Source organism: Dasypus novemcinctus, chromosome 4 (genome assembly GCF_030445035.2).
Source record: "Dasypus novemcinctus isolate mDasNov1 chromosome 4, mDasNov1.1.hap2, whole genome shotgun sequence".
Taxonomy (NCBI): domain Eukaryota; kingdom Metazoa; phylum Chordata; class Mammalia; order Cingulata; family Dasypodidae; genus Dasypus; species Dasypus novemcinctus.
This window is the reverse complement of record NC_080676.1, coordinates 60,095,663-60,122,062: the sequence shown is the minus strand read 5'-3', so window position 1 is coordinate 60,122,062 and position 26,400 is coordinate 60,095,663. Positions and strand designations below refer to the sequence as shown.

Here is a 26,400-nt window from a genome sequence, read left to right as displayed (position 1 = left end):
ATTATGAACAACTCCATACCAATAAATTTGAAAATTTAGATGAAGTGGATAAATTTCTAGAAAAATGAAACTTACCAAAATTGAGTAAAGAAGAAATAGAAAACCAAAATAGTTCTATAACCATTAAAGAAATTGACTTAGTAATAAAAAATCTTCTCACAAAGTTAATTCCAGGTTTAGATGACTTCATTGGCAAATTCTGCTGAAAAGTCAAGGAAAATAATAATTCCAACCTTAAACAAACAGTGTGGAAGATACAAAAAAGAGGGGACACTTCCAAACGCATTTTGTGAGGCTGTCATAACTTTGATACCAACACCTGACAAGGAAAGCATGAAAAGGGAAAATTACAGGCCAGTCTCATTCCTAAACCTAGATATAAAAAACGTAAAAGTATTATAAAGCTGAATCTAACAATATATGAAAAATATATCACTTCTGTCCTGGTAATACTAGATTGGTTAAACATTAGAAGATCAATGTAATTCATCCTATGAAAATATTAAAGGTGAAAAACTATGATTATTTCAATAGCTGCAGAAAAAGCACTTGAGAACATGTGACATGCATTAAAGATAAAATTTCTTAGTAAACTAAATGTAGAAATGAAATGTCAATCAGACAAAAGGTATTTTTTTAAAAAAACTACAGCAAACATCAAACAAATTGATAAATTGAAAGTTTTCCCTATGGAAAGGAATAAGACAAGTTGACTACTATCATCATTTCTGTTTAACACGGTATAATTCAAAGTCCTTACCCTTCAGTAAGGCAAGAAAAAGAAATAAGAGTGGTAAGGATTGAAAAAGAAGAAGCCAAACTTGATTATTCAGAAGCTATGATGTTGTTTTTGTCTATCAGGTTGTGTCGTGGTTTTTTTTCTGGTGCGTCGCTTCACCCCACGGGGGCCTTCTGGTCTCCACGCAGGTCTGGGACGCCTTTTTTTGTTTTTCTTTTTTTTACCAGGAGGTCCACGGGTATTGAACCTGGGTCCTCCACATGGTAATGGGAGCCCAATTGCTTGAGCCACAGCCAATATGATGTTGTTTTTAGAATCAAAATAATCCATCAGAAAATTATTAGAAAAAATAAGAGAATTTAAAATTTTGCTGGATATAAAGTCAATATCCAAAAATTAATTGCATTTCTATATGCATGAAATGAACAGCTAAAAAGTGAAATGACTATATTTATGTTGGGGCCTTATTTCTATAAAATGGGGATATTATAATAATATCTTTATGCTATAAGTAAAAGAATGTAGTACATTCCTTTCTCTTATTTATTTATACATTCATTCATTTATTCATTCATTTCCTTATTTATTATTAGAGAAGTTGTAGGTTTAGAGAGTCTAGAAAATTGTAATCTCTGTGTGGCAGTATTTGGAGTGAAGGTTACGTTCTTAATACTGTATATTTTTCAAATTTTTTTATAATACATGCTGTTTTTATAACAGAAAAAACAGTAAATGTTACTTTTATTTTTAATTTAATTTAATTTATTCATTTTTGTTACTTTTATTGATCACAAAAAAAATCTGTCACAGAAATAAAATTCTAAGTTGGTCGATTAACATACAGCTAACACATATGTATGCATTTACTCTGAGAGTTTGTAATGTAATGACGTATGACCTTAACCAAGATATGGAGCTCAATTGCCACTAATAGGATGGTGAGCAGGGTCTTGTTAAAACTAAGAGGGGCTCACTCAATCTCAGAATAATGATCTTTAGAGAAGAATCCCTGTCACCTTTCTCTGAACTTTTAAATGTTTGTGGGTGCCTATCATATGGAAAGACAGATATTAGAAGATACAGGATTCCTGATAAAGACAAAGGCTTTCTTCTCATCTTTTTACATTCCCAGGCTATTTGTTCCTTTACCTTGAAGTGTTTCACGGGCCCAAAGAGGCCTGAGACTCCTTGAGAGTTTTCTGGTGCCTTATAGTTATATAACAAAGCTTAAACCTTTCTCAACCCTCTTTTTAACTCTTCTTTTTGTCCTTAGGTGCCGATATCCATGGCTTCCTTTCTCCACGTTTTTCTGACTTGTCATTGGGACAAATGGTAGATGAACTACAGAGAAATGAGAAGCCCGTGGTGGCAGCTATCCAAGGAGTGGCTTTAGGAGGGGGTCTAGAGCTGGCCCTGGGCTGTCACTATCGGATTGCCCATGCAGAGGTAATAGCTGAGGCTCCCCGTGTGGCTTAGTGTGGCCCAACCACTTGAGCCATATCTGCTCCCTGCTTGTTGTGACTGCTTGTTGTGACTGCTTGTTCATCAGCTTGTTGCATCAGCTCCTTGCATCTGCTCATCTTTAGGAGGCACTGGGAACTGAACCCTGGACCTCCCATGTGGAAAGCAGGTGCCCAACTGCTTGAGTCACATCTTCTCTCCCTATTAATCATTTTAAGAGCAGATTTTTAAAAAAATAGGTACCAGGAGCCAAGGATTGAACCCAGGACCTTGTATAAGGGAAGCTGGTACTCAACCACTGAGCCACATTGGCTCCCCTGAGTTAGTTTTTTTGTTTGTTTTGCTTCTTGTTTGTTTATTTAGGAGGCACTGGAAAAGAACCTGGGACCTCCCATGTGTGAAGCAGGCACTCAAGTGCTTGAGCTACATCTGCTCCAAAATCTGAGTGACTCTTTTTTTTTTTTTGAGGTATCAGGGGCCAGGGATTGAACCTAGGAACTGGTATATGGGAAGCTGGTGCTCAACCACTGAGCCATATTGGCTCCCCTGCATTGGTTTTTTCGTTTGTTTTCCTTGTTTGTTTTTTAGGAGGCCCTGGGAACTGAACCGGAGATCTCGCATGTGGGAAGTGGGTGCTTATCTGCTTGAGCCGCATCTGCTCCCTTAAGAGCAGGTTTTGAAACTTGAATGTTTTTTGTTTTGCTTTTCAGTTTGTGTACTTTTGCCCCAAATTATACTCTTGGAAGTCATGTGCATTGCACATTGGAAGAGCCAGGGAAATTATTACATTAACAAATAAGCATTTTATATATATGTAGCTATTGCTTTGTACTGAGAGAAAACTCTTGAATTTGGGGATATGATTAAATAGCAAGCACTAAGATTTTGTTTGGCGGAAGCCCAGAAGAGTGCACTTAATCCCTAGCAAAAAACTGAGCATAATTTTTCAGTTTTTACCTTTATGATTTAGATTACAATTTCAAGATGTTTAGACATATTATATCTTTTGTTTGTTCACTGTATTTTTTCTCTTGCTATTATGGTTGTTCTTTAATGCCTTTTACATTAGGACATACAATTTATGCTTTTTAGATTTTGGTTGTTATCTTGCCAAAATAAGTTTTACTATGTCTCAGACTTGATTTTTTAAAAAATATCTTATTAAAAAAAAAAAGGTTAAAAGTGTACTTCTAAGTCAGAGCCTGTATTTTTGTTAAGACTTGGGATATTTTTACTTCACATTGAATAAAGCCAGATGCCCAAGAAATCTGTGATGATGGTCACTGCGGGTGACCAGGCCTGACCCAGCCCATCTAGGACTTTTGATTTGGACACACATGACTTGATAACTTTCTAGGGAATCCCATGTCCCAGTTAACTAAACACAGTTGATATGGGTTCTGACTATATCTTAGTAATCACCTTTTTCAGGGTAAAAACTTGCTGCATTTATCCCTTTCCACAAAAAAGTACACTGTGGGAATCAAGAGTCCATAGGGCTAATTTTGTCTGTAGCACTAGTTATCATCCACCTCTCATTCCTTTGTGATCCATTTCACAGATTTTAATGAGACCTTTATAACAAATGTGTGTAAAAATTTTTCACATTGAAATTATACAAACATTTGATGGAATAAAATCTTGTTAGTTTAATATTTTAAGGAATTGAAACCTAGCAATCTTATTGGAAAAATAAGAATTGGCTTCTGGCTGCCTTTTGAGAGAATCTGGTGGACTTAGAATAGTAGCTTAAACCCTAGAGGGAATGTGTGTTTTCTTTTTCTTTTTTTTTAAACATATTTGATTTTTTTTTTTAAGATGTATTTATTTTATTTATTTCTCTCCCCTTTCCCCTTCCCCTGGTTGTCTGTTCTCTCTGTTCTTCTTTGTCAGCTTCTGTTGTTGTCAGTGGCACGGGAATCTAAGTTTTTACAAATTCACATCTCACCTAGATTTCAAATTCTTTGCTGCAATACCAGTTTGCTTTTGAAATTCTGTAAGAGATACAGGTGGTCTAAACTAACCTGCACTCAAAATACCCAAATAAGATTCTGTTATAGAGCCTTTTCTTTTAGTCTGAAGGAAAAGTGTTCAGAGCTTCTAAACACTAAACAGAAATATTGGCTTCGACCAGTATTCATTCAGTCTGGTGCCAAACTTTCAATGAAATTAAAATTCATACAACCTGAATTTTATTCACAGAGGATATTGTAATAGAGTAATCCTTCACTTTGTTCTATTCAACTATCTTTTAAAAATCCTGTTTCCCAGACAGCTGCGTTACTTGATTAAAACAAGGTTAAAATTTGAAAAAGAAAAAGAAAGAAAATACAGGAATATATAAAGATGTGTATTAGTTTCCTAGGACTGCTGTGACTAAGTACCACAGACTGGGTGGCTTAAGACAACAGAAATGTATTATCTCATAGTTCTTGAGGCTAGAAGGCAAAAATCAAGGTGTAGCAGAGTCATGCTAATTTTTTTTTAAATTAAATTGCCTTTAAAATTTTTTTTAATTTTTTTTATTTTTTAAATTAAATTGCCTTTTTTGTTTTAAAGATATATAGGTCACAAAAAAAGTTACATTAAAAAATATAGGAAGTTCCCACATACCCCACCCCCCACCCCCTCCATTCCTCTCACATCAACAACCTCTTTCATCATTGTGGCACATTCATTGCATTTGGTGGTTGAAACTACAATGTTGAGAAAACTCTTTAGAAAATATTATAAGGAAGAATTACCTGTTTAAGGTGCTTAAGGGGGAGCATCTGGCACAGGGGCAGGCTTCTAAGGAGTGTGTGAATGCTCATCTTGTCATAGTATGTTTTATCATTGGATGGAGACCCGTACAATGAGTGGGAAGGTGTACTCACATCCTGGGGAGGCTTGAAGTTCTGAAATAGAGGGAATCGTGTCTCTTGAGAGAATTGGTGGCTCCCAATGGGGGAGGATAGTCTAGTGTGTCAAGCCCTCAGCATTGTTGCAGTATCTGTAAATCTGGTCCTTCAAGCAGTGAAGATTGATTGTCACTGTGGGCCCTGAGGGGAGGGGAAGAGAGAAATAGAATAGATGGAAGCAGGATAACTGGGGGGCAATGGAAGTGCTCCACAAGATCAGGTTCTCTTAGAAGGCTCTAGGAGAAGATCTTTCCTTGGCTCTTCCCAGCTTCTGGCTGTTATCACAATCCTTGGTGTTCCTTGGCCTGTGGCAACAGAATTCCAATCTCTGCCTCCAGCTTCACATGGCCATCTTCCCTCAGGTCTCTGTCTTCATATGGGGTTCCCCTCTTTTTTCCTGTCTGTGGCTGTGTCTTTTCCCATCTTCCTATAAGGACACCATTCTCACCGGATTAGGGCCCACCCTCATGCAGTTTGACCTCATCTTAACTTGATTATTTCTGCCAAGACCTTATTTCCAAATGTAGTTGAATTGACAGGTACCAGGGGTTAGGACTTCACTGTATCTTTTTGGAGGACACAGTTCAATCCATAACAAGATGTAAACCAAACACACAATTCAGAAATAGCCACTGTTAATATTCTATTCTATTTCCTTCTGGTCTTTTCCTGTGCATTTTTTTCTTCCCCTTCCCCTCCCCCACCCTGCTGTTTTTGGTGTCTATGTCCATTCACTGTGTGATCTTCTGTATCTGTTTCTCTTTTTGTCTTCTCTTCTTGTCTTTCTCCTCTAGGATTCATTGGTATTCAATCCTGGAGACCTCTGACGTGGAGAGAGGTTCCCTGTCAATTGTACCACCTCAGTTCCTGGTCTCTGCTACGCTTCACCTTGATTATCCCCTTTGACTCTTTTGTTGCATCATTATCTTGCTGTGTGACTCACTTGCGTAGGCACTGGCTCACCGCACGGGCACTCAGCTTGCTGCGCGGCCACTCAGCTCACCATGCATTGGCTCACTACACAGGCACTCAGCTCACCATGTGGGCACTCACCCCACCATGCAGGCACTTGCCTCGCCATGCAGGCACTCACATGGGCACTCAGCTTACCACATGGGCACTCAGCTCACCTCCTGGATACTGGGCTTGCCACATGGGCACTGGGGCACCACGCAGGCACTGGCTCACCATGCAGGCACGCTTTCTCTTCTTTTTCACCAGGAGGCCCAGGGATCGAACCCAGGTCCTCCCATACGGTAGGCAGAGGTCTTAATCACTTGAGCCACATCTGCTTCTCCGCATTTTTTTTCTTACAGTTTTTTTCCTTCCTTTGTAACCTTCTTTTAAAAAACTACATTTGGGAATAGATGCTCAACATCATTAGCCATCAGTGAAATCCAAGTTGAAACGGGATACAGAAGAATAAGAACAATCATTTACTGCTGGTGGCAATGTAAAATGGTGCTGCCACTGTGGAAGACAATTTGACTGTTCCTCAAACTAAGTAGATAACGACCACATGACCTAGCACTTCCGTATTAGGTTATACCCAAAGAAATGAAAGCACAGGCTCAAACAGATATTTACGCACCGATGTTCATAGCAGCATCACAGTGGCCAAAAGATGGAAGCAACCCAAGTGTTCATCAACTGATGAATGGATAAATAAAATGTGGTATTTACATACAATGGAGTATTATTCAGCCATACAAAGGAATGAAGTCCTGATACATGCTTTCTGGCCATTGTATACCTTCTTTGGAGAGATGTCTCTTTAAGTTTTTCACCCATTTTTTAATTGGGTTGTTTGTCTTTTTGTTGTTAAATTTAAGGATTTCCTTATATTTGATGGGTATTAATCCATTATCGGATATGTGGTTTCCAAATATTTTTTCCCATTGTGTAGGTTGTCTTTTTGCTTTCATGATAAAGTACTTTGAGGAACAAAAGCTTTTCATTTTGATGAGGTCCCATTTATCTATTTTTTCTTTTATTTCTTGTGTTGTGGGTATAAAGTCTAAGAAACTGTTGCCTAATTCAAGGTCCTGAAGATGCTTCCCTACATTTTCTTCTATGATTTTGGTAGTTCTAGCTCTTATATTTAGGTCTTTGATCAATTTTAAGTTGATTTTTATACATAGTGTGAAGCATGGGTCCTCCTTTTTTTTTTAGCAAATGAAGATCCAGTTTTCCCAGAACAATTTGTCAAAGTGACTATTCTTTCACAATTGGGTAGTCTTTGCTACCTTGTTAAAAATCACTTGGCCATAAATGTGAAGATTGATTTCTTAGCTCTCAGTTCTTTTACATTGGTCAAAATGTCTGTCTTTGTGTTAGTGCCATGCTGTTTTGATTACTGTGGCTTTGTAATGAGTTTTAAGATTGGGAAATGTGAGTCCATCTTTTTTTTTTTTCAAGATGGCTTTAGCTATTTGGGGCCCCTTACCCTTCCGTATAAATTTGGTGATTGGTGACTTTTCCACTTCTGCAAGGAAGTTGTTGGAATTTTGATTAGTATTAACATCTTAATGATATTTAATCTTCTAATCCATGAACACAAACTGTCTTTCCAATTATTTATCTGTTATACAATTCTTATAGTTGTCTATGTACAATTCCTTTACATTCTTGTTTAGATTTATTCCTAGATATTTGATTCTTTTAGTTGCTATTGTGAATGGTATTTTTTCTTGATTTCTTGTTCCAGTTGTTCATTGCTTGTGTTTAGAAACGCTACTGATTTTTAAGTGTCGGTCTTGTATCCTGTCACTTTGCTGAATTCACTTATTAGCTCTAGGAGCTTTGTTGTGGATTTTTCAGGATTTTCTATATATAGGCTCCTGTCATCTGCAGATAGGAAAGGTTTTACTTCTTCCTTTCCAATTTGGATGCCTCTTCGTCTCTTCTTTTTTTTTTTTTTTTTTCTTTTTGGTCTTATTGCTCTGGCAGGAACTTCCAGTTCAATGTTAAAAGTAGTAATAGTTGGCATCCTTGCCTTATTCCTGATATTAGAAGGAAAGCTTTCAGTATTTCCCCATTAAATAGGATGTTAGCTGTGGTCTTTTTATTTTTTTATTTTATTTTATTTTTAAAGATTTATTTTATTTATGTCTCTCCCCTTCCCCCCCCGCCCCAGTTGTCTGTTCTCTGTGTCCATTTGCTGCGTGTTCTTCTTTTTGTCTGCTTGTGTTGTTGTCAGCGGCACAGGAATCTGTGTTTCTTTTTTTGCTGCATCATCTTGTGTCAACTCTCCATGTGTGCGGCACCATTCTTGGGCAGGCTGCACTTTCTTTCACGCTGGGTGGCTCTCCTTACGGGGCACACTCCTTGCATGTGGGGCTCCCCTATGCGTGGGGCACCCCTGTGCGGGGGGCACCCCTGCGTGGCAGGGCACTCCTTGTGTGCATCAGCACTGTGTGTGGGCCAGCTCCACACGGGTCAAGGAGGCCCAGGGTTTGAACCGCGGACCTCCCATGTGGTAGGCGGACGCCCTATCCCCTGGGCCAAGTCCACTTCCCTGTGGTCTTTTTATATATACCCTTTATCATGTGGAGGAAATTTCCTTTTATTCCTAGTGTTCTAATCAAGAAAGGGTGCTGTGTTTGTCAAATGCCTTTTCTGCGTCTATTGAAATGATCATGTGGGTTTTTTTCCTTCCTTCTGTTAATGTGGTATATATTACATTAATTGATTTTCTTATGTTGACCAAACTTGCATTCCAGGGATAAATTCCACTTGATTATGCAGCATCATACTAGCAGTAGGGGAAGGCAGTAATACCAACCCCTTACCTGCCCTCAACCAGGGACTTCAGTAAGGGGTTATGGTCTCCTCTACCTGTGGATTGGTATTGCCATTCCCTGAGGATCAAGCAGAGTACCACCTAGCTCCCTCAGGAAAGAGGGACTATATATTTTTTTACTGTATGATAGGTTCTAAAAGGAAAAACATGGGAACAGGATTTTGTGGACTGATTGGCCCTATCCACAAGAGCTGCAGCTGGGGAAAGGGATGGGAGCAGAAGGAGCATTGGGAGTTTCAGGGTACACTACATTAACAAGATATCAGAGTTAGTCTTTCACCTCTGAACTTCTTCAGTCCAGAAGGTGGCCTGGATCCTAACACGAGCCCCAGACTACTGAGCAAGTTCTTCTGGCCTGTTAACTCATCACCACCTCTGCACCTGCCTTTTCTTCCAACTCAGCCACACCCCAGGCATACTACCTGTTCTTGAGCCCCCATCATTTCTGGGTGATGGGTGAATTTTGTGTACTGTGTCTTGGGTCCATTATATGAATTGTGAGCAGGGTTCATCTATTTTAAACACAGATGTTTACAAAATAAGGGATATTTCAAACCAAAAACTTCTGGTGTATATTTCTTTTAATATAGTCTTGGATTTGAGCAGAATTGGAGTTAAGTCTTCTTGGAATTTTTGGTAGAATTCCCCTGTGAAACCATCTGGTCCTGTGCTTTTCTTTGTTGGAAGCTTTTAATTACTGATTCAATCTCTTTTCTAATAATTGGTTTGTTGAAATCATCTCATTTTTCTTGGGTATATACCCAGGAGTGATGTTGCTGGGTCATATGGAAACTCTATGTTTAACTTTTTGAGGAACTGCCAGACTACTTTCCAAAACATCTGCATCATTTTGCATCACCACTAGCAATGTGTGAGAGTTCCATATTCTCCACATCCTCTCCAACACCTGTTTTTTTTTTCCTTTAAAGGTTTTTCTCCAGTATGAATTCTTTTTTTTTTTTTGGATTTATTTTATTTATTTCTCTCCCCTTCCCTCCATTGTCTGCTCTGTGTGCCCATTTACTGTGTGTTCTTCTGCCTCTGCTTGCATTATCCGGTGGCACTGGGAAACTGCGGCTCTTTTTTGTTGTATCTTGCTATGTCAGCTCTCCGTGTGTGCGGTGCCACTCCTGGGTGGGCTGCGCTTTTGTCATGTGGGTGACTCTCCTTACGGGGCATACTCCTTGCACATGGGGCACCCCTATGCGGGGGCACCCCTGCGTGGCTCAACACTCCTTGCGCATGGCATCACTGCATGTGGGCCAGCTTACCACACGGGTCAGGAGGCCCTGGGAATCAAACCCTGGACCCTCTATATGGTAGACAGATGCTCTATAAGTTGAGCCACATCTGCTTCCCTCCAACACTTGTTATTATCTGCCTTTTTGATTATAGCCCTCCTGGTGCATGTGAAATGATATCTCATTAACATTTTGATTTGCATCTCCCTGACCACTAAGGATATTGAACAAATGTCATGTTCTTATTGGTTATTTGTATCTCTTCTTTGGAGAAATGTCTATTCAAAGCCTTTGCCCATTTTAAAATTGGATTTGTCTTTTTATTGAGTTGTAATAATTATGTATATATTCTAGATATAAATCCTGTATCAGATATATGATTTGCAAATATATTCTCCCATTCTATGGATTGTCTTTTCACATTCTTATGCTGCCTGACTCTTACAAGTCTCCTGAAAGCTGTTCCTGGGGACCATTGTTTTTGTTGGCTAAGACAGGTCATAACAGAATCAGAGAAAAAATTGTGTAAAAATGCTAGAGATGAGCTTCAACATGACGACTTAGGAACAGCACAGCTCTGTTAATTAATGGAGAGGGTGTGCATTGAATTTCCCCATAAAAACTCTTGCTGAATTCCATGAAGCAATGTTCTTTTTCTTCCTTTGAGGTTCCAGGGCTGTGGATTGAATCTGGGACCTCATATGTAGGAAGCTGGCACTCAACCACTGAGCCACATCAGCTCCCCCGTGTTGGATTTTTTTATTTACTTCTTTTTTGTTTTTAGGAGGCACCGGGAACTCAACTCGGGGCCTCTCATGTGGGAAGCAGGCGTTAGCTGCTTGAGCCATATCAGCCTCTGCAATGTTTTTGAAGTTGTGGGAAATCCAGGGGAATGCTTGCCTTTTCTCTGAAGTATCATCTTGTTCTGATTGCTCTTATGCCTTCAATTTTTGATAGGCACGGGTTGGCCTCCCAGAAGTTAAACTAGGACTTATTCCTGGTGCAAGAGGAACCCAGCTTCTCCCCAGACTCATCGGTGTTCCTGCTGCACTCGACTTAATTACCTCAGGTCAGTATAAGCCCTGCCAACAGCTGTCTAGGTCAATGCAAGGAATTGGGCTGGACGTTTGAAAAGCCTGTTATACATCCAAGTGTAAGTGTCAAGTAGGCAGTTGAAAAGACTGGCCTGGAGTTCAGGAAAGAGGTCTTCTGAACTCCTTTCAACCTCCGTTATCTTATCAGTGAAACAACAACCTATGTTTTAAGGAATAATGAAATAATATGATATGCTTCTGGTATAGCACCAATTCCATAGAAGGTGTTTGATAATGATAACTGTGGTGAGCAGAAAAATGGCCCCAAAAGATGTCCATGTCCTAATCCCCAGAACCTGTGACTCTGATGTCTTACCTTCAAAAGGGACTTTCAGGAGTGATTAAGTTAAGAATTTGGGTGGGTCTGGTGGAATCACAAGAGCCCTTATAAGAGGGAGGCAGGCCAGAGAGGACAGAAAATGCTATGCAGCTGGCTTTGTAGGTTCAGGAAGAGTCCACAGGCCAAGGAATGTAGGCAGCCTCCAGAAACTTGAAAAAGCAGGGACACGGATTATTCTCCGTTAGAACCTCGAGAAGGAGCCCAACTTTGTCATCCCATTCTTTACTTCTGATTTCCTGAACTGTATGATAATGGGTGATGGTGTTTTCAGCCACTACATAAGAGGTAATTTCTTAACAGCAGCAATAGGAAACTAATACAGTGGTTATTAATAATATTAATATTAAGAATCTCACCTTATGGTTTGGAAAACAATTTTAAGAAGCACTGTTTTTTACAAGATTAATAAAATTGTTATTGAAAGTTAAAGATTTTCTACTGATATGAATGAGGAAAATCCACCAACCTTATAGGCACTGTCCCCGGGGAAACATCCCTAAGGTTAGGTGGCCAACCTTTTCAGATCTTCTGAAATCCATGTGAGAGTATTTCTGAAAAGTGGAAAGCTATCCCTTCACAGTTCCTTTCAAATGCCATTTGGAAAAGACATGCCCGAGCACACTGCAGTTCATTTACAGATGTTCTCTGTCCAGTTGCCTGATGGAACTAGTGTCCTGTTCTTCCCTCTGCTTTTATTTTCTCAGTCCTGTCCTCCTAGTTCTCTGAACAGTGTAGAAAGCCTCTGCTCTATTCAAAGAGACCTTTGGCAGGCCCTGATGACTTTCTTTATATGTTCATTCACAGGACAAGGCTGCCCCAGGCTCTAGATGTGGTGGGTCATTCTTTGCACCCAGAGTCCTGGGGAAGATGTTGGGCACAGTGCCTTTATCCTGCCTACCTTCCAGCTTTAAGTCTAGGTAGATTTTCTTTATATTTGAACAGGACGTTGAGGGTGAGTTTTCGTACTAACATTTCAGGGCTCCTAGTCACCAATAGCAAATATCAGCAGTTATTGTTCAATGGCCAAAAGAAACAAATTATTAAAATCTTAAAACTAAAATATCTCAAACCTATGAAAAATTCCCTGACAGTAAAATGGAAACCTGATTATGAGTCTGCTGAAACAGCTGAAAGGATATTAAAAGTTTTAGAAAAATCACATTATTCTAAATTAGGAAATATTTTCTTTATTACATATGAACGTCCTGTTTAAAATTTTAAAATTAGCCAGTATCATTTGCTTTTGAAGCAATGGAAAGAAGACATGATAGCGACAGATAATTGAATTAGCAGCCTGGAGACACATTTAGAGAATTCAGAGGAATTTGCCAAAGTAAACTGCAAATGAAGGCAGCTGACATGGAAGGGTATATAATAGAGGTCTCTGCTATGAATGACAAGAGATTCTAAAGCACAAAACAAAGCAGAAAGGTGAGAGGCAAAAACTGAAAACAAAAATAGAAGAAATTCTTCAGGTATGAAATAGAATTAGAGATTGAATTTTTATAAGTGCATCGTTTTCCTGGAAAAACTGATGAAGAGATATCAATATTCTGATGTATTTTGGTAAAGATTTTAAACTTCCGGGTAACAGAATCTTGCATGCTTCCAAAGGATAAAAACAAATTGAAACAAAAGAGGGAAACGGACTTTGGCCCAGTGGTTAGGGCGTCCGTCTACCATATGGGAGGTCCGCGGTTCAAACCCGGGGCCTCCTTGACCCGTGTGGAGCTGGCCCATGCGCAGTGCTGATGTGCACAAGGAGTGCCCTGCCACACAGGGGTGTCCCCCGCGTAGGGGAGCCCCACGCGCAAGGAGTGCACCCATAAGGAGAGCCGCCCAGCGCGAAGGAGGGAGCAGCCTGCCCAGGAATGGCGCCGCCCACACTTCCCGTGCCGCTGACGACAACAGAAGCGGACAAAGAAACAAGACACAGCAAATAGACACCAAGAACAGACAACCAGGGGAGGGGGGGAAATTAAATAAATAAATAAATCTTTTTTAAAAAAAAAAAAAATTGAAACAAAAGGTTGCTTTCAAAGGAACTAAAGTCACTCCAGCCAAAAATAAACACTAGATGTATAGAATATTCCTATACTAGAATGCTATGCAATCTTTAAAGTGATAATCTAAATCTAAATCTTAGATCCAGGGATCCCTGGATGTTTCCTAGATGCACTAGGGGCTGTATGAGATCAGAACTATTTTCTTAGTAATAAGACATTATTTGCCTTTGTCACTCATTTTTTCACAAGTGTACAGTGAAATTTTCCAGAGGCTATTATTTGGCATGTGATACCACAACAGGTTGAATGCAGACACAGAAACAAGAATCCAGCTGTCTTCACATAAGCCATACATTACAGAAATTTGCAAAAATATAAAACGACACTCTTCTCACATATTTATGTTGAAAACATAGTTATTTTTCATTAAAAAAATGTTGTTACAAGTAGTAGGTTTACTAGTATAGTGGGTTTGGTATTGCTACTTTAAAATGAATTAATAAACTCTTTTAAAGTTCTCGATTTAATTTCTAATACAGTAAATACTGATACATATAACCCAGATACACAAATCTTTAGAATCCTAAATAATTTTTAAGAGATTAAAGGGGTCCTAAGATTAAAAGATTTGAGAACTACTGATCAAAACCTATATGTTTGACAGAGAAATCATGATACAAAACTGTGTACATGATCCAAATTTTAAAATAATGAGTATATATTCATAAAAATGGATTTTTTTTTCTATTAAATAAGAGGTGCATATAAACCCAATAGAGGGAAACGGACTTTGGCCCAGTGGTTAGGGCGTCCGTCTACCATATGGGAGGTCCGCGGTTCAAACCCCGGGCCTCCTTGACCCGTGTGGAGCTGGCCATGCGCAGTGCTGATGCGCGCAAGGAGTGCCGTGCCACGCAAGGGTGTCCCCCGAGTGGGGGAGCCCCACGCGCAAGGAGTGCGCCCGAGAGGAAAAGCCGCCCAGCGTGAAAGAAAGAGCAGCCTGCCCAGGAATGGCGCCGCCCACACTTCCCCAGCCGCTGACGACAACAGAAGCGGACAAAGAAACAAGACGCAGCAAATAGACACCAAGAACAGACAACCGGGGGAGGGGGGGAATTAAATAAAATAAATAAATCTTTAAAAAAAATAAAAATAAACCCAATAGAACGAGAAAGGGGGGCAGAAAAACTGAAAGTATTAAATTTCTTGTCTTCAATTAAAAGCTAGAAATTAATTTATAATAGTATAAGTGCACTTTTAAGAATGTGAACTATTTTAAGTATCTAGTGTGGAATTCATACCAGGATGCATACAGCCCAAAAAACTGCAGAAATTCAAACACATGAGACAGGTCATTCTGCAAAAGTCAAAACAGAAAGAAGGCAAAGATGCATAAAATATAGAGGGAAACCATAATATTGTGAAACAAGTCTGTAAATTCTAAGGCTTATAGAAATTAAAGCATATGAGAGGTTATTGAGGAATTTTGTGGCCCTGTCTTCAGTATTAACTCTCAAATTCAAGTGTATCTTAAGGGAAATCATAAAGAAAACTGGAGTCTTTGACAAAAAGAAATAAAGTACGCTTTTTCCCAAGCACTGCTTATGGAAATATTGCTATTTCTAACATGCTGAAGAGGAAAGGTAAAACAGTAAGAAATGATGGATCTTGATTTGCATAGAAAAGGTCACAGTGAATTAGAAGAAATCTAACAGCAATCCTTTTAAGGAGTCAGCTTAATTTTAGGAGCACTTTAGAATGATATCTGGGAAAGGGTTTCATGTAGAAAAAAATTTTAAAGGTTGGAAAGCTATGAAGAAAATTAGAAAATTAGAAATTACCCAGATTGGAGAAGAGAATCTACACAGGATTCTTATTAGAGCCCATGGGACTGGTATTTTGTCTACACGGAGTGCAGCACAAGAGAAAACAAGTTTAAACCACAGCCTGAGGATCTGGGCTGGGTATATAGAACTGTGTCTTGAGAACCTTAGTTCTTTGAAACATGAACTCCGTAGAAACAGTAGTGGTATTCCTCCACTCTTGTGAAATCTAGGGAAGAAGAAATCATTACTGGGAACAGATGTGGCTTAAGCAGTTGAGTGCCTGCTTCACACATGGGAGCACCCTGGTTTGGTCTCCAGTGCCTCCTAGAAAAAAAAACAAGCAAACAGATGAAAAAAACCTCGGGGGAGCTGATGTGGCTAAGTGGTTGAGTGCCAGCTTCCCACACTTGAGGTCTGGAGTCATCAGACCTGGTAGGACCTGGTACTACAAAAAAAAAAAAAAAATTATGGCAGCTGAATAACATTTTAGTGGCTAACTCATGACTCCCTTTTTTGCCTTGAAGATCCTTTTATTCCCTGGGTTTCTATCTACTACTTTATGCCCATTTGGTCTCCCTAACCTGGGTAGGCTGACTCACTCACTCCTTACCCAAGTGACTTTTATACACAGAAGAGTTGAGCACTGAAGCTACTTGCCCACTCATCACCACCCACCCCCACCTCCCTAGGAGGAGATTCAGAAGCCTGTTTTCAAAGGCAAGTCCAAAAAAACTGCTGTTATAGAGTGAACCCTGCCCAAAATCATTGAATCATCTGTAGGATCAAGAAGACTGGTTTGTGCTTCTCTGAAACACTAATGAGAACTGTGAATGAAGAATTTGTCTCAAAGATGGTGTCCACCAATGCTATCTGTAAGAGTAGTGAAGTCTGGAATTGTTTGCCACCAAGACAAGGTAGTATCTCTTGAGAAGGCAAGATGGTACTAGCAAGAAAGCAAGTGATAGGTCATTGTCTTCTTCCATCTGACCCTGTGGTAAGAGATGCTTGTATCCCACAAACCCCTCCTTCAGAATATGCTGATCCAATGACATATTTACAACTGCCAAGGCAAAATTCTGGAGTGATGCCAACCCTCCTCGAACTTCCCTAAGCCCTTGGCGCTGCCGTTCTGTGCTTGGTGCTGCCGGCGCAATGACTGGACATTGGAGCCGCACCACCGGACACAGGATACTAGGTGTGCCTACTGCCACCACCACAGACAGGAAGCATGTCTGTGCACCTGTGACAGGAACTCTGATCTGTTTCTGCTGCTTAGTGTCACTAACTTCAGACTAAAAACTCTGGATGAGCACTCCATTGGCTGTGTTTGGGGTCACAGGGCATACCCTGGCTGCCATGGAGCTGAGGAAACAATGTTCTGATTATTTCTGCTTCCTTTTCAGCATGTGTAGTAGGAGGCAGGGCTCCAAAGTTTATACAGTATGGATTCCATGAACTTAAGGATGTATGGAAATGCTGGGAAGCCAAAAAATTGTACTGTGTAATTTTGATGATAGCTTATATAATGCCAGCCTAACCAGTAGGCTTTTTTCCTGTCAACCCAACTCTATGTTTGAGGACTATATCTTTTTCTTTTTTTTTTTAAGATTTGTTTTTATTTATTTTTAACTCCCCCCCCGCCACTTGTGCTCGCTGTCTGCTATCTGTGTCCATTTGCTGCACGTTCTGTGTCTGTTTGTCTTCCCTTTAGGAGGCATTGGGATCTGATCCCGAGACCTTCCAACATGGGAGAGAGACACCCAATTGCTTGACCCACCTCAGCTTCTTTTATCTTTTTTTTAATTAGCTGCAGCCCTTGGTGTATGCTAGGTATAAGGTAGATGCTACTGCTGCTACTACCTCTATTATTATAAAAGAAAAGTCAACCATCTCTTACATTTCAATAGAACATTACACTTTATAAAGTTTAATCAAATGTTATTTTCACTGAATACTCAGAAGTATTGAGGTAAGCATGATTATTCCCATATTTAGGAAATTATGGTCCACGTACAGTTCTTCATGGTCACACAAATAGTAAAAGATAGACCTGGAGCTTAAATCTAAGTTTTCTGGTTCCCTCTATAGTACTCTTTCTGTTACAACAGTCAGTGTGGTCCTTACTGATTTTCTTTAATAATAGGTGCTTATATCGAGGACAGAAAACATTTGCTACTAGAGAGAATAATGCTTTTGCTATAATCTCACACTTCTTTTATTTGTTTTGTTTTGTTTTAGGAAGACATGTTTTGGCAAGTGAAGCACTTAAGCTAGGTATTCTGGATAAAATTGTAAACTCAGACCCAGTGGAAGAAGCAATCAAATTAGCACAGAGAGTTTCAGGTAAGAAGATAATTGTAAAAATAGCACAAGATTGGAAACAATCTGACTATCCCTTTTAATAAGGAACAGCATAAGTATCTTATGGTTCATCCATGCAGTGGAATATGACACAGCTTAAAATTGTAACTAGTAATGGAAGAAAGTGTAGCATTGATGTGGATAAAGTGGCACAGTAGTTGCTCGGGGCCGGGAGAGGGAAGAAGAGATGTGATATGGGGGCATTTTTGGGACTTGGAGTTGTCCTAAATGATATTGCAGGGACAGATGCTGGGCATTATATATCCTGCCATAACTCACTGAATGGACTGGGGGAGAGTATAAATTACAATGTAAACTATTATCCATGTGGTGCAGCAGTGCTCCAAAATGTATTCACCAAATGCAATGAATGTGCCACAATGATGAAAGAGGTTGTTGATGTGGGAGGAGTGGGGTAAGGGAGGGTAGGGGGTATATGGGAACCTCTGTATTTTTTTTACTGTATCATTTAAAAAAATAAAAATAAAGAGATTGTAGGAAAAAAAATTGAATGAGAAACTTTTTGTATACCAATATGCTCTAATCTTCAAGAGTTATTAAGTAAAGAAAGCATCATTGTGAATAGTAGTTTGCAATTTGTGTAAAAGGGGGAATGGAGTAGAATGTATATATGGGGTAGAATGTATATATGTCTTAAAGTTTTTCTATGCATTAGGTTTTTCCAGAAGGATTCATAAGAAACAGTTAATGGATGTCTCTGGGGATGGAGATAGGTTGCTAGGGAAGCAGTTGGAAGGAAACTTTTCACTGTTTTCTCTTCTGTATCTTTTGAATTTTTACCACATCAATGTATTTGCTATTAAGAAATATAATTAAAGTTAAAACTACAAGTAAACACAGGTTTCAACAAATAGACATTCTCTATGCCTTACCACAGTAAAGCTGTGGGCTTCTAGAGCTTCGGTCTCAGCAAATAGAATCACATTTCTTTCACTGGTTTCTCACTTCATGGACTCATGGTGTTCTTTTAAGAGTTCTTTGGAGGAACACTCCTGAAGGTTTTTTATTTCATTTTTGTTTTTAACCTTTTCCTTTCCAATCTATTGAGGTTGGTATCTTTAATTAAAAGAGATGGAGGGGAAGCAGACTTGGCCCAGTGGTTAGGGCGTCCGTCTACTGCATGGGAGGTCCACGGTTCAAACCTCGGGCCTCCTTGACCCGTGTGGAGCTGGCCCATGCACAGTGCTGATGCGCGCAAGGAGTGCCGTGCCACGCGGGGGTGTCCCCCGCGTAGGGGAGCCCCACGCACAAGGAGTGCACCCCGTAAGGAGAGCCGCCCAGCGTGACAGAAAGTGCAGCCTGCTCAGGAATGGCACCGCACACACGGAGAGCTGACACAAGATGACTCAACAAAAAGAAACACAGATTCCCGTGCTGCTGACAACAGAAGCAGACAAAGAAAACGCAGCAAATAGACACAAAGAACAGACAACCGGGGCGAGGGGGGAGGGGAAGAAATAAATAAATAAATCTTTTTTTTAAAAAAAGAGAGAGATGGAGAGGATTAAAGATTGTCAAAAAATATAATTGGGAGGAGAGTTGGGTTACAGACAGAACCAAGTGCTGATTTTCCAGCTGGTATTAGGCAAGGCCATTCAAAGTCTTCATCTTTTGTCTACTCTGACAGGGACCACTTTGCTGAAATAATATTTCTTTTTGTAGCTTTAGCCAGTAGCTGTTTCAATGCAAAAATAAAGGCTTAAAAGGGACCAGGGGAAGAAAAAACAAATGTCTGTAAAGAGAATTAGCAACTTCTTGCTTAAATGGGAGTATGCTTCCTGCAATCTTTCTCTGATTTCTATACAGTCTTTACCAACTTTTCATTGTCTGGCTCATTTGCCTCCTAAGAGGACTATTGTTTTGTGTTAAAAATAACTTGATTATCCAACAGCTATTTACATTTGGAGGTCCCTAAATGATAACTTTGGTTTGAGCCTTAAGACAGACCCAGGTCTATCATTTACAACCATGCTTTAGTTAAGTTTCAACAGGAACTTCTTTTCCTTAATTGATTTCCCTAGATTTGGGAGTTGTTTTCCTTTCCTCGGCTGCTCAAGCAAATACCATGCAATGGGTTGGCTTAAAGAACAGGAATTTACTAGCTCAGGTTTTTGAGGCTGGGAGGCGTCCAATTCAAGGCATCCCCAAGGTGACGCTTTCTTCTTGAAGACTGCCATTCTGGGGCTGGCTGCTGACAAGCCCTGGTCCTGGGCTCCCTTGTCACATGGCAGTGCTCATAGTGGCCTCTCCTGGCCTCTCCTTTCTCTCCCAGGTTCCATTGATCCTCAACTTCTTGCTTCCCATGGCTTTTTCTCTGTCTGAATTTTATGTAGAACTCCAGTAATAGGATTAAGACCCATCCTGGTTGAGTTGGGCCACAGCGTAACTGAAGTAACCTCATCAAAAGGTCCTACTTACAGTGGGTTCATACCTGCAGGAATGGATTATGTCTAAGAACATGTTCTGGGGGACACACGGCTCCAAACCACCACAGGAATTAAGTTCCTTCAAGAAAGAGAGGAGGATCATATCTAGTACGTTTATAAAATAGCCTCTTCCATCTTAACAACATTACACAGTCTGTCCACATGGTGGCATCCAAATATTGAAAAATCATCTGCTTTCAAACTTGGTAATTTACCTGTTAACAGCAGGGGAATTGTTTTGGGCTTTCAACTCTATGGACCATTTTGTAACAATTTTAAATTATGATCATGAAGACTATATAGAAATATGTTTGTGATATAAAAATGCCTCAAATATTAATTTACATATATCTTAGCATAGCTACATAAAGTACTTATGAATGCAGGCAAAAAATTAGAAGGAAATAAGCAAAAATGAAAATAAATTAGTTTATCCACAGTATTTCTTAAATGATTTGCTTTTGTTTTGACTTTCTAGCTTTATTGAGGTATAATTTACACACAGTAAAATTCACTCATTTTAAGTACAGAGTTTGATGAATTTTGATGATTGTGTACATTTGTGTAACTGCTGCCACAATCAACATATGGCTCTGGTACCCAAAAGAGTATTCTCATGCCTCTTTCTTGTCAATCCTGTCCCCTAATCCTTGGCCACAGACAACTCTGGTCTGCTTCCTGTCCCTATAGTTTTATTATCTTTTATAGAATTTTGCATAGATGGAATCATAAAGTAATAGCCTTTTGTGTCTGGCTTCTTTCACTTAGCATAACGTTTTTGATATTCAACCATGTTGTTGCATACATTAATATTTAATTCCCTTTTATTACTGAATAGTATTCTGTAGTATGGATATACTGCAGTTTATCCATTTATCAGTTGATGGACTTTGTGTTGTTTTCACTTTGGGACTACACAAATCTTTGTAGACATGTTTTCCTTTCTCTTGGGTAAATACCTAACAGTAGGATTGCTGGGTTATATAGTAAGTATATTAACTCTTAAATGTTTTTTAAACTTGATTAATGAAAAACCATAGTGATTTAAAAGACGAGTTTTTTCCAAGCAAATTAGAATAGATAGAAAAAGTAATAGCGTGAGATTGAGTTTCAATAAGCTCTAATCATACTGCTTATACTATATCCTATCTAGAGGGAAATTGGACAATAATGTATTGAGGCTTAAAAGTATTTACACTTTTTGACTTAGTATCTCTGTCTTTAGCAATTTGTCACAGAGAAGAAATCACAGCAGTATACAAAGACTTGCATACTGTGATACTCACTGAAGCTTATTTATAATTATAAAATATTGGCAACAGCTCAAATATCTAATTTTAAGGGATTATATAAAAGATGGTAGATTTCAGTGAATCAACACCATTCAGCCATTAAAATATTTTTCAAGAATGTTGACAAACTTGGAAAAATTATTACATATAATGTTAAGCAGGAAAAAAGCTGGATAGGAAAGGGTACAAATATGTATGTATGTGTTCATATATATATATATGGTTAAGGGATTATACCATATTTTTATCAGTAGTTGTATTTAGGTGGTAGGTGATGAAAACTCTTGATTTTAAAAAAAAGTTTATCTTTTGAAAAAGGATTGCTTTGCCAGGGTGGAAGGGGGGCAGTCTGGTTAGAAACGGGCTCAGGACTAGAAGGCAGGAGTTCTGGATTCTAGTCTTAACCTTAACTATATGGACTTTAATCACCTCACCTTTTTGGGCTTCATTTTCTTCATCAATAAAAGGAAAGGGTTCAACAAAATTAGTTGGTTTCAAACCATGTTCTGTGACCTATAGGGCCACTGTGGTGGAAGGTGAAGCTCAGTGTTAGGACTTCCAGTTCTTTGTCATTGTTACCACCTGATCAGCTCTAGGGTCTGTTTCAGGTTTTAGGGATTAGGATCCCATGGAAAACTCTGGGGCTTTTACTCTTTGCTTGTTTATTCTTTCAAAAATGAGCTCCGCTGTTTGAAATCTTATGAGTTCTTGGTGCTACTTTGTAATAGATAAATGCTGGAGATACAAGGTAGAGAAATAGAGCAGATCCAATGGAGGATTAGCTCAGAGAGTCTTACCCACTTTTGCTATTTATTGTCTTAGAAAACATGCAGTTTAACTAGGTTTATTTGTTTTTGCCTTTTATTGTCATTTGAGGTCTTGTGCCTCTCCTTCCTTTTTATACTTCCCTGTTTTCTCTTCTTTTTTTTTTTTTTTTAAATATGGCAATTAGTATGTGATCATTTTGGCAGAGTGAAATTGATGGATTGATTTGGAAGACAGTTTCCACCAAAATCTAATATATTAATAATACACATGTATGTATATTATAAATAAATACATCCATGGGTACAAATCTATAGTTGTCTGAAGCTGATATAACTGTCTTGGTCTAGAGCAATGGTTCTCAAACTTTTCTGTGCCTTAGAATCACTTGGAGGGCTTGTTAGAACATAGATTGCAGGCCCCACTCATTACTTGCAGATTGGCTGGGTCTCAGGAGGGCCCAAGAATTTACATCTCGAAAAAGTTCCCAGGCAATGTAGATACCGCTGTTCTAGGCAACCACACTTTCAGAACCACTGATGTACAGAGACCCAAGGTAAGAATGGAGATAATTTTTCCTAATTTTGACTCTTTAGTCATGGAGTACCAGTACTACCTGCAGTCTCTTAGTAAATAATTTATGAAGGACATGGTTAAAAACATACAGGTATGGTAACACAAATTAGTGAAAATACTAAAAACCACTGAATTGTATATTTGAAGTGATGAATTTTAAAGAATGAGAATTGTATGTCAGTTTTTAAAAAACACATGGAAAAATATTGAGTTCCCTTTTATGCCTTGTAAAATATTCTATTATTTCAGCCTATTCCCACTCCTGCTCACTGCTCAAATGATGACTTTAAAATAAATAACAGAAGGGGGAAGTGGATGTAGCTCAGTAGTTGAGCACCTGCTTCCCATGTACATGGTCCTGGGTTTAATTCCCCCATACCTCCTAAATAAATAAATAAATAAATAACAAAAGGAAAAGATTACAAACATTTATTTAGTTTCCACATCCAATAGGAAAGGAAGTAGAGAAGGGGATTTCCAATCTTCAGTATTCCAATCAGCAGTTTTGAAACCAATTTTGGGGGAAAGGGGACTCTAGGAGGTTAAAATGTATCTTTAAAACTGTGATTTTGCAGAAGGGTCACAACTGTGGCAGGGGAGGACCACTGGTGTGGGTGCCAGTGATGGGGGATGTGCAGGGAGGGGTACATCTGGGGCATGCCTCTAAGGCATATGACTATGTTCATTTGTTCGTGGGACATTGTCTTGGTGGGTGGAGATCCACCCAATAACAGAAAGAATATTGAGTTCCCATCCTGGGGATCCCTACTACATTCTCTAATAAAATGGCAAGAATCCCCCGAGTACATGGGCAGTGCCTAGTAAAGGAAGACAGACCATTATGCCAGGCCCTTGTTATTGATAATGTACTTATGAACCTTTTCTTGGGAAATTGAAACTTAGCCTCGTATTGTATGTTGCCTAAGAGTTATCTCCTGAAAGCCTCCTTCTTGCTCAAATGTGGACTGTCTCTTAAGCCAAACTCAGCATATAAATGCAATAACTTTCCCCCGGTGTGGGACATGACTCCCGGGGATGAGCCTCCTTGACACCAAGGGATTATTACCAAGCACCTACTACCAGTGCATCTGAAAAAAGGCCTTGAAATACAAATGAGTTTTTATGGCTAAGAGATTTCAAAGTGAGTTGGGAGGGCATTCCAGAAGTTATGCTTACACACGTCTCAGCAGGATCTCATTGACTGCCATAGTAAACAGTAAGCAGCAGGGATCCCGAGGGCTCTAGAAACTATAAGCAGAGCAGACAAGCTCAGGAATTCTGCACAGTCAATGGGCCTTACTTTGGAATTTATGCTCCCCAGTGTAACAGAGTTAGACTCATTTATAGTTTCTCTACACATAGCACTTCTGCCCCTTTTATTTGAACCTATAATTAGCACCCAACTGTTAAATATATGTCTGAGAGACTTAAACCTTTGGTCTGTTCTTGTGCCGGTTGAGCCCTGAATCTACAGAGTTGCAACACCTACTCTCCAGTTCATAGGACTCACCCAGGACAACTAACAAGGAGATGATCATGAACAGCACCCATCCCAAGGAACAAAGAGTATCTGCAACTGCAAGCAAGATAGTTCCATCCATCTGCCCCATGGGATCTAATCTGCTTCTCAATTAGAAAAAAAGTAGGCAACACCATCCCAAAATTCTCAAGATTGGGGAATGAACAATGGACTAAAGTAGATTCATTATTATTCTATTACAGACTTATTATTCTAGCAATGGAAGGACTTTTATCATTGATATAAAGGCAGTGGCCACCAAAGTTTCTGAGGGGAGGGAGAGGGAAGAATAGGTGTAACCTAGGGGCATTTTCAGGGCACTGGAATTGTCCTGCATGACATTGCAGTGACGGATACAGGCCATTATACATTTTGTCAGAACCTATAAAATTTTGTGGGGCAGAGTGTAAATTATAATGTAAACTATAGTCCATGGTTAGTAGCAGTGCTTCAGTATGTGCGCATCAATTGTAACAAATTACAACACTAATGAAAGATGTTGATGTGGGAAAGTGTGGGAGACGAGAGAGTGGGGCATTTGGGAATCCCCTATAATTTTGATATAACATGTAATCTAAAGCTTCTTTGAGAATAAAAAGTTTTAAAAAAATGTAATTTGGAAAGTAGCTGCAGATCTCTCTACAAACTTAAGATATACCCTGGCGAATTGACTGTAGAAGTTAATTGGCTTCATGACACCTCCCAGACTATTGCAGTGCAATGGATCTAGATTTCTCTGGCTAAACTGGGGAAAGGAGGGTCCTGTTAAATGCTATTTGTTTGAATTTGCATGTGGCCACAGACTGCTTATTCCCAAACGTAGTAAGAACTGTCCCCACGTCATGTTTCTGGCATGAAGTTTAAAGTATCTGCTGTTATTCAAAGACTAAGAGCCTACGGGCTCTCGGCTCACTGTCCCTCCACTCACATTGGGAGGGCACAAGGAGCATCGACCTGGGGGCCTCATTTAGGAACGTAAGCGCTCTGTTTTCATCGCTGTAGCAAACCCTGGTGTTAGTGCGGCTGCTCTAGGCCGCGTTAGCCATTTTTAGCAATTCTAATTCTGCCTTTGAAGACTGTGGTTAACTTTAATGATCTTTTTATTCGTTTGGATTTTGTGACTTTAAAAAAAAAAAACTTAGCTGTTTCATCGGTCTTTTGCTCCTTGTAATTTATTTTTACTTTTTTTGAACATTTATATAAACATGTTTCAAAAGAGCAATGTGACTGCCTCACATAGGCGGCCTAAGCACGTGTCTAAATTGAGTTTCCTTTTTCACATGTTTCGAGAGTTCTTGGTGCCTCCCTGAAGCCTGTCAAGGTGCAGTCGTTCTGTCCTTGCCAAGCTTCTGTGAAGGACACAGCTTACTATCAGGGCTACAGAAGAGAGCCCTTTATGCCTAAGGAAACCATTTCTGTGACCTGCAGGTTGAGTCTCTCTTTATCCTAGGCAGAGAAAATCTCTTCCTTTCAGTTTAATGGGAGGAAGGAAAGAAAAGAATCACCCCTTTTTCTTCCTTGAAGAGTATGATTCACTTATTTTTATAAAAATGTGACTATTCTTCTGCCTTAAAAGGTCTCATAGAATTAAGAAAAAGATATGGGCAGGTCTAGGAAAAAATTCAATTTCAAGCATATTTAAATCACCAATTAGTGGTTCCTCTCATCCTGATTTTCCTGGGCAGCTAATGCTGGTGCCGGCCCACTGACTCTGCCCATTTTATTACATAGGTACAGCTGAGAGACTTTAAAACTACCTAGGATTTTATATAAGAAATACACTTTGAAAACCTGTAAAACCTAAGGAGTAATTCTGAATATATATTTTTATTTTTTCGAAGATTTATTTTATTTATTCTCACCACCCCCCCTTGCTGCTTGTGCTCTCTGTCTGTTCTCTGTGTCTATTCACTGCATGTTCTTCTGCATCTGCTTGTCTTCTCTTCTTGTCTCCTCTTAAGAAGCACCAGGAACTGATGCTGGGATCTTCCCACATGGGAGAGAGGCATTCACTCGCTTGAGCCACCTCAG

At 39.3% G+C, this 26,400-nt stretch overlaps 1 protein-coding gene across 1 annotated transcript in view; it reads left to right on the top strand.

Moving 5' to 3' along the window:
- Positions 1-26,400, top strand: part of EHHADH (enoyl-CoA hydratase and 3-hydroxyacyl CoA dehydrogenase) — a 64,342-nt gene that overhangs the window by 25,043 nt on the left and 12,899 nt on the right. The window contains exons 3-5 of the mRNA XM_004473734.5: positions 2,013-2,185; positions 11,101-11,212; positions 17,648-17,752. Of these exons, the coding sequence (XP_004473791.2) occupies positions 2,013-2,185; positions 11,101-11,212; positions 17,648-17,752 (390 nt within the window). The remainder of the gene's footprint in view (positions 1-2,012; positions 2,186-11,100; positions 11,213-17,647; positions 17,753-26,400) is intronic.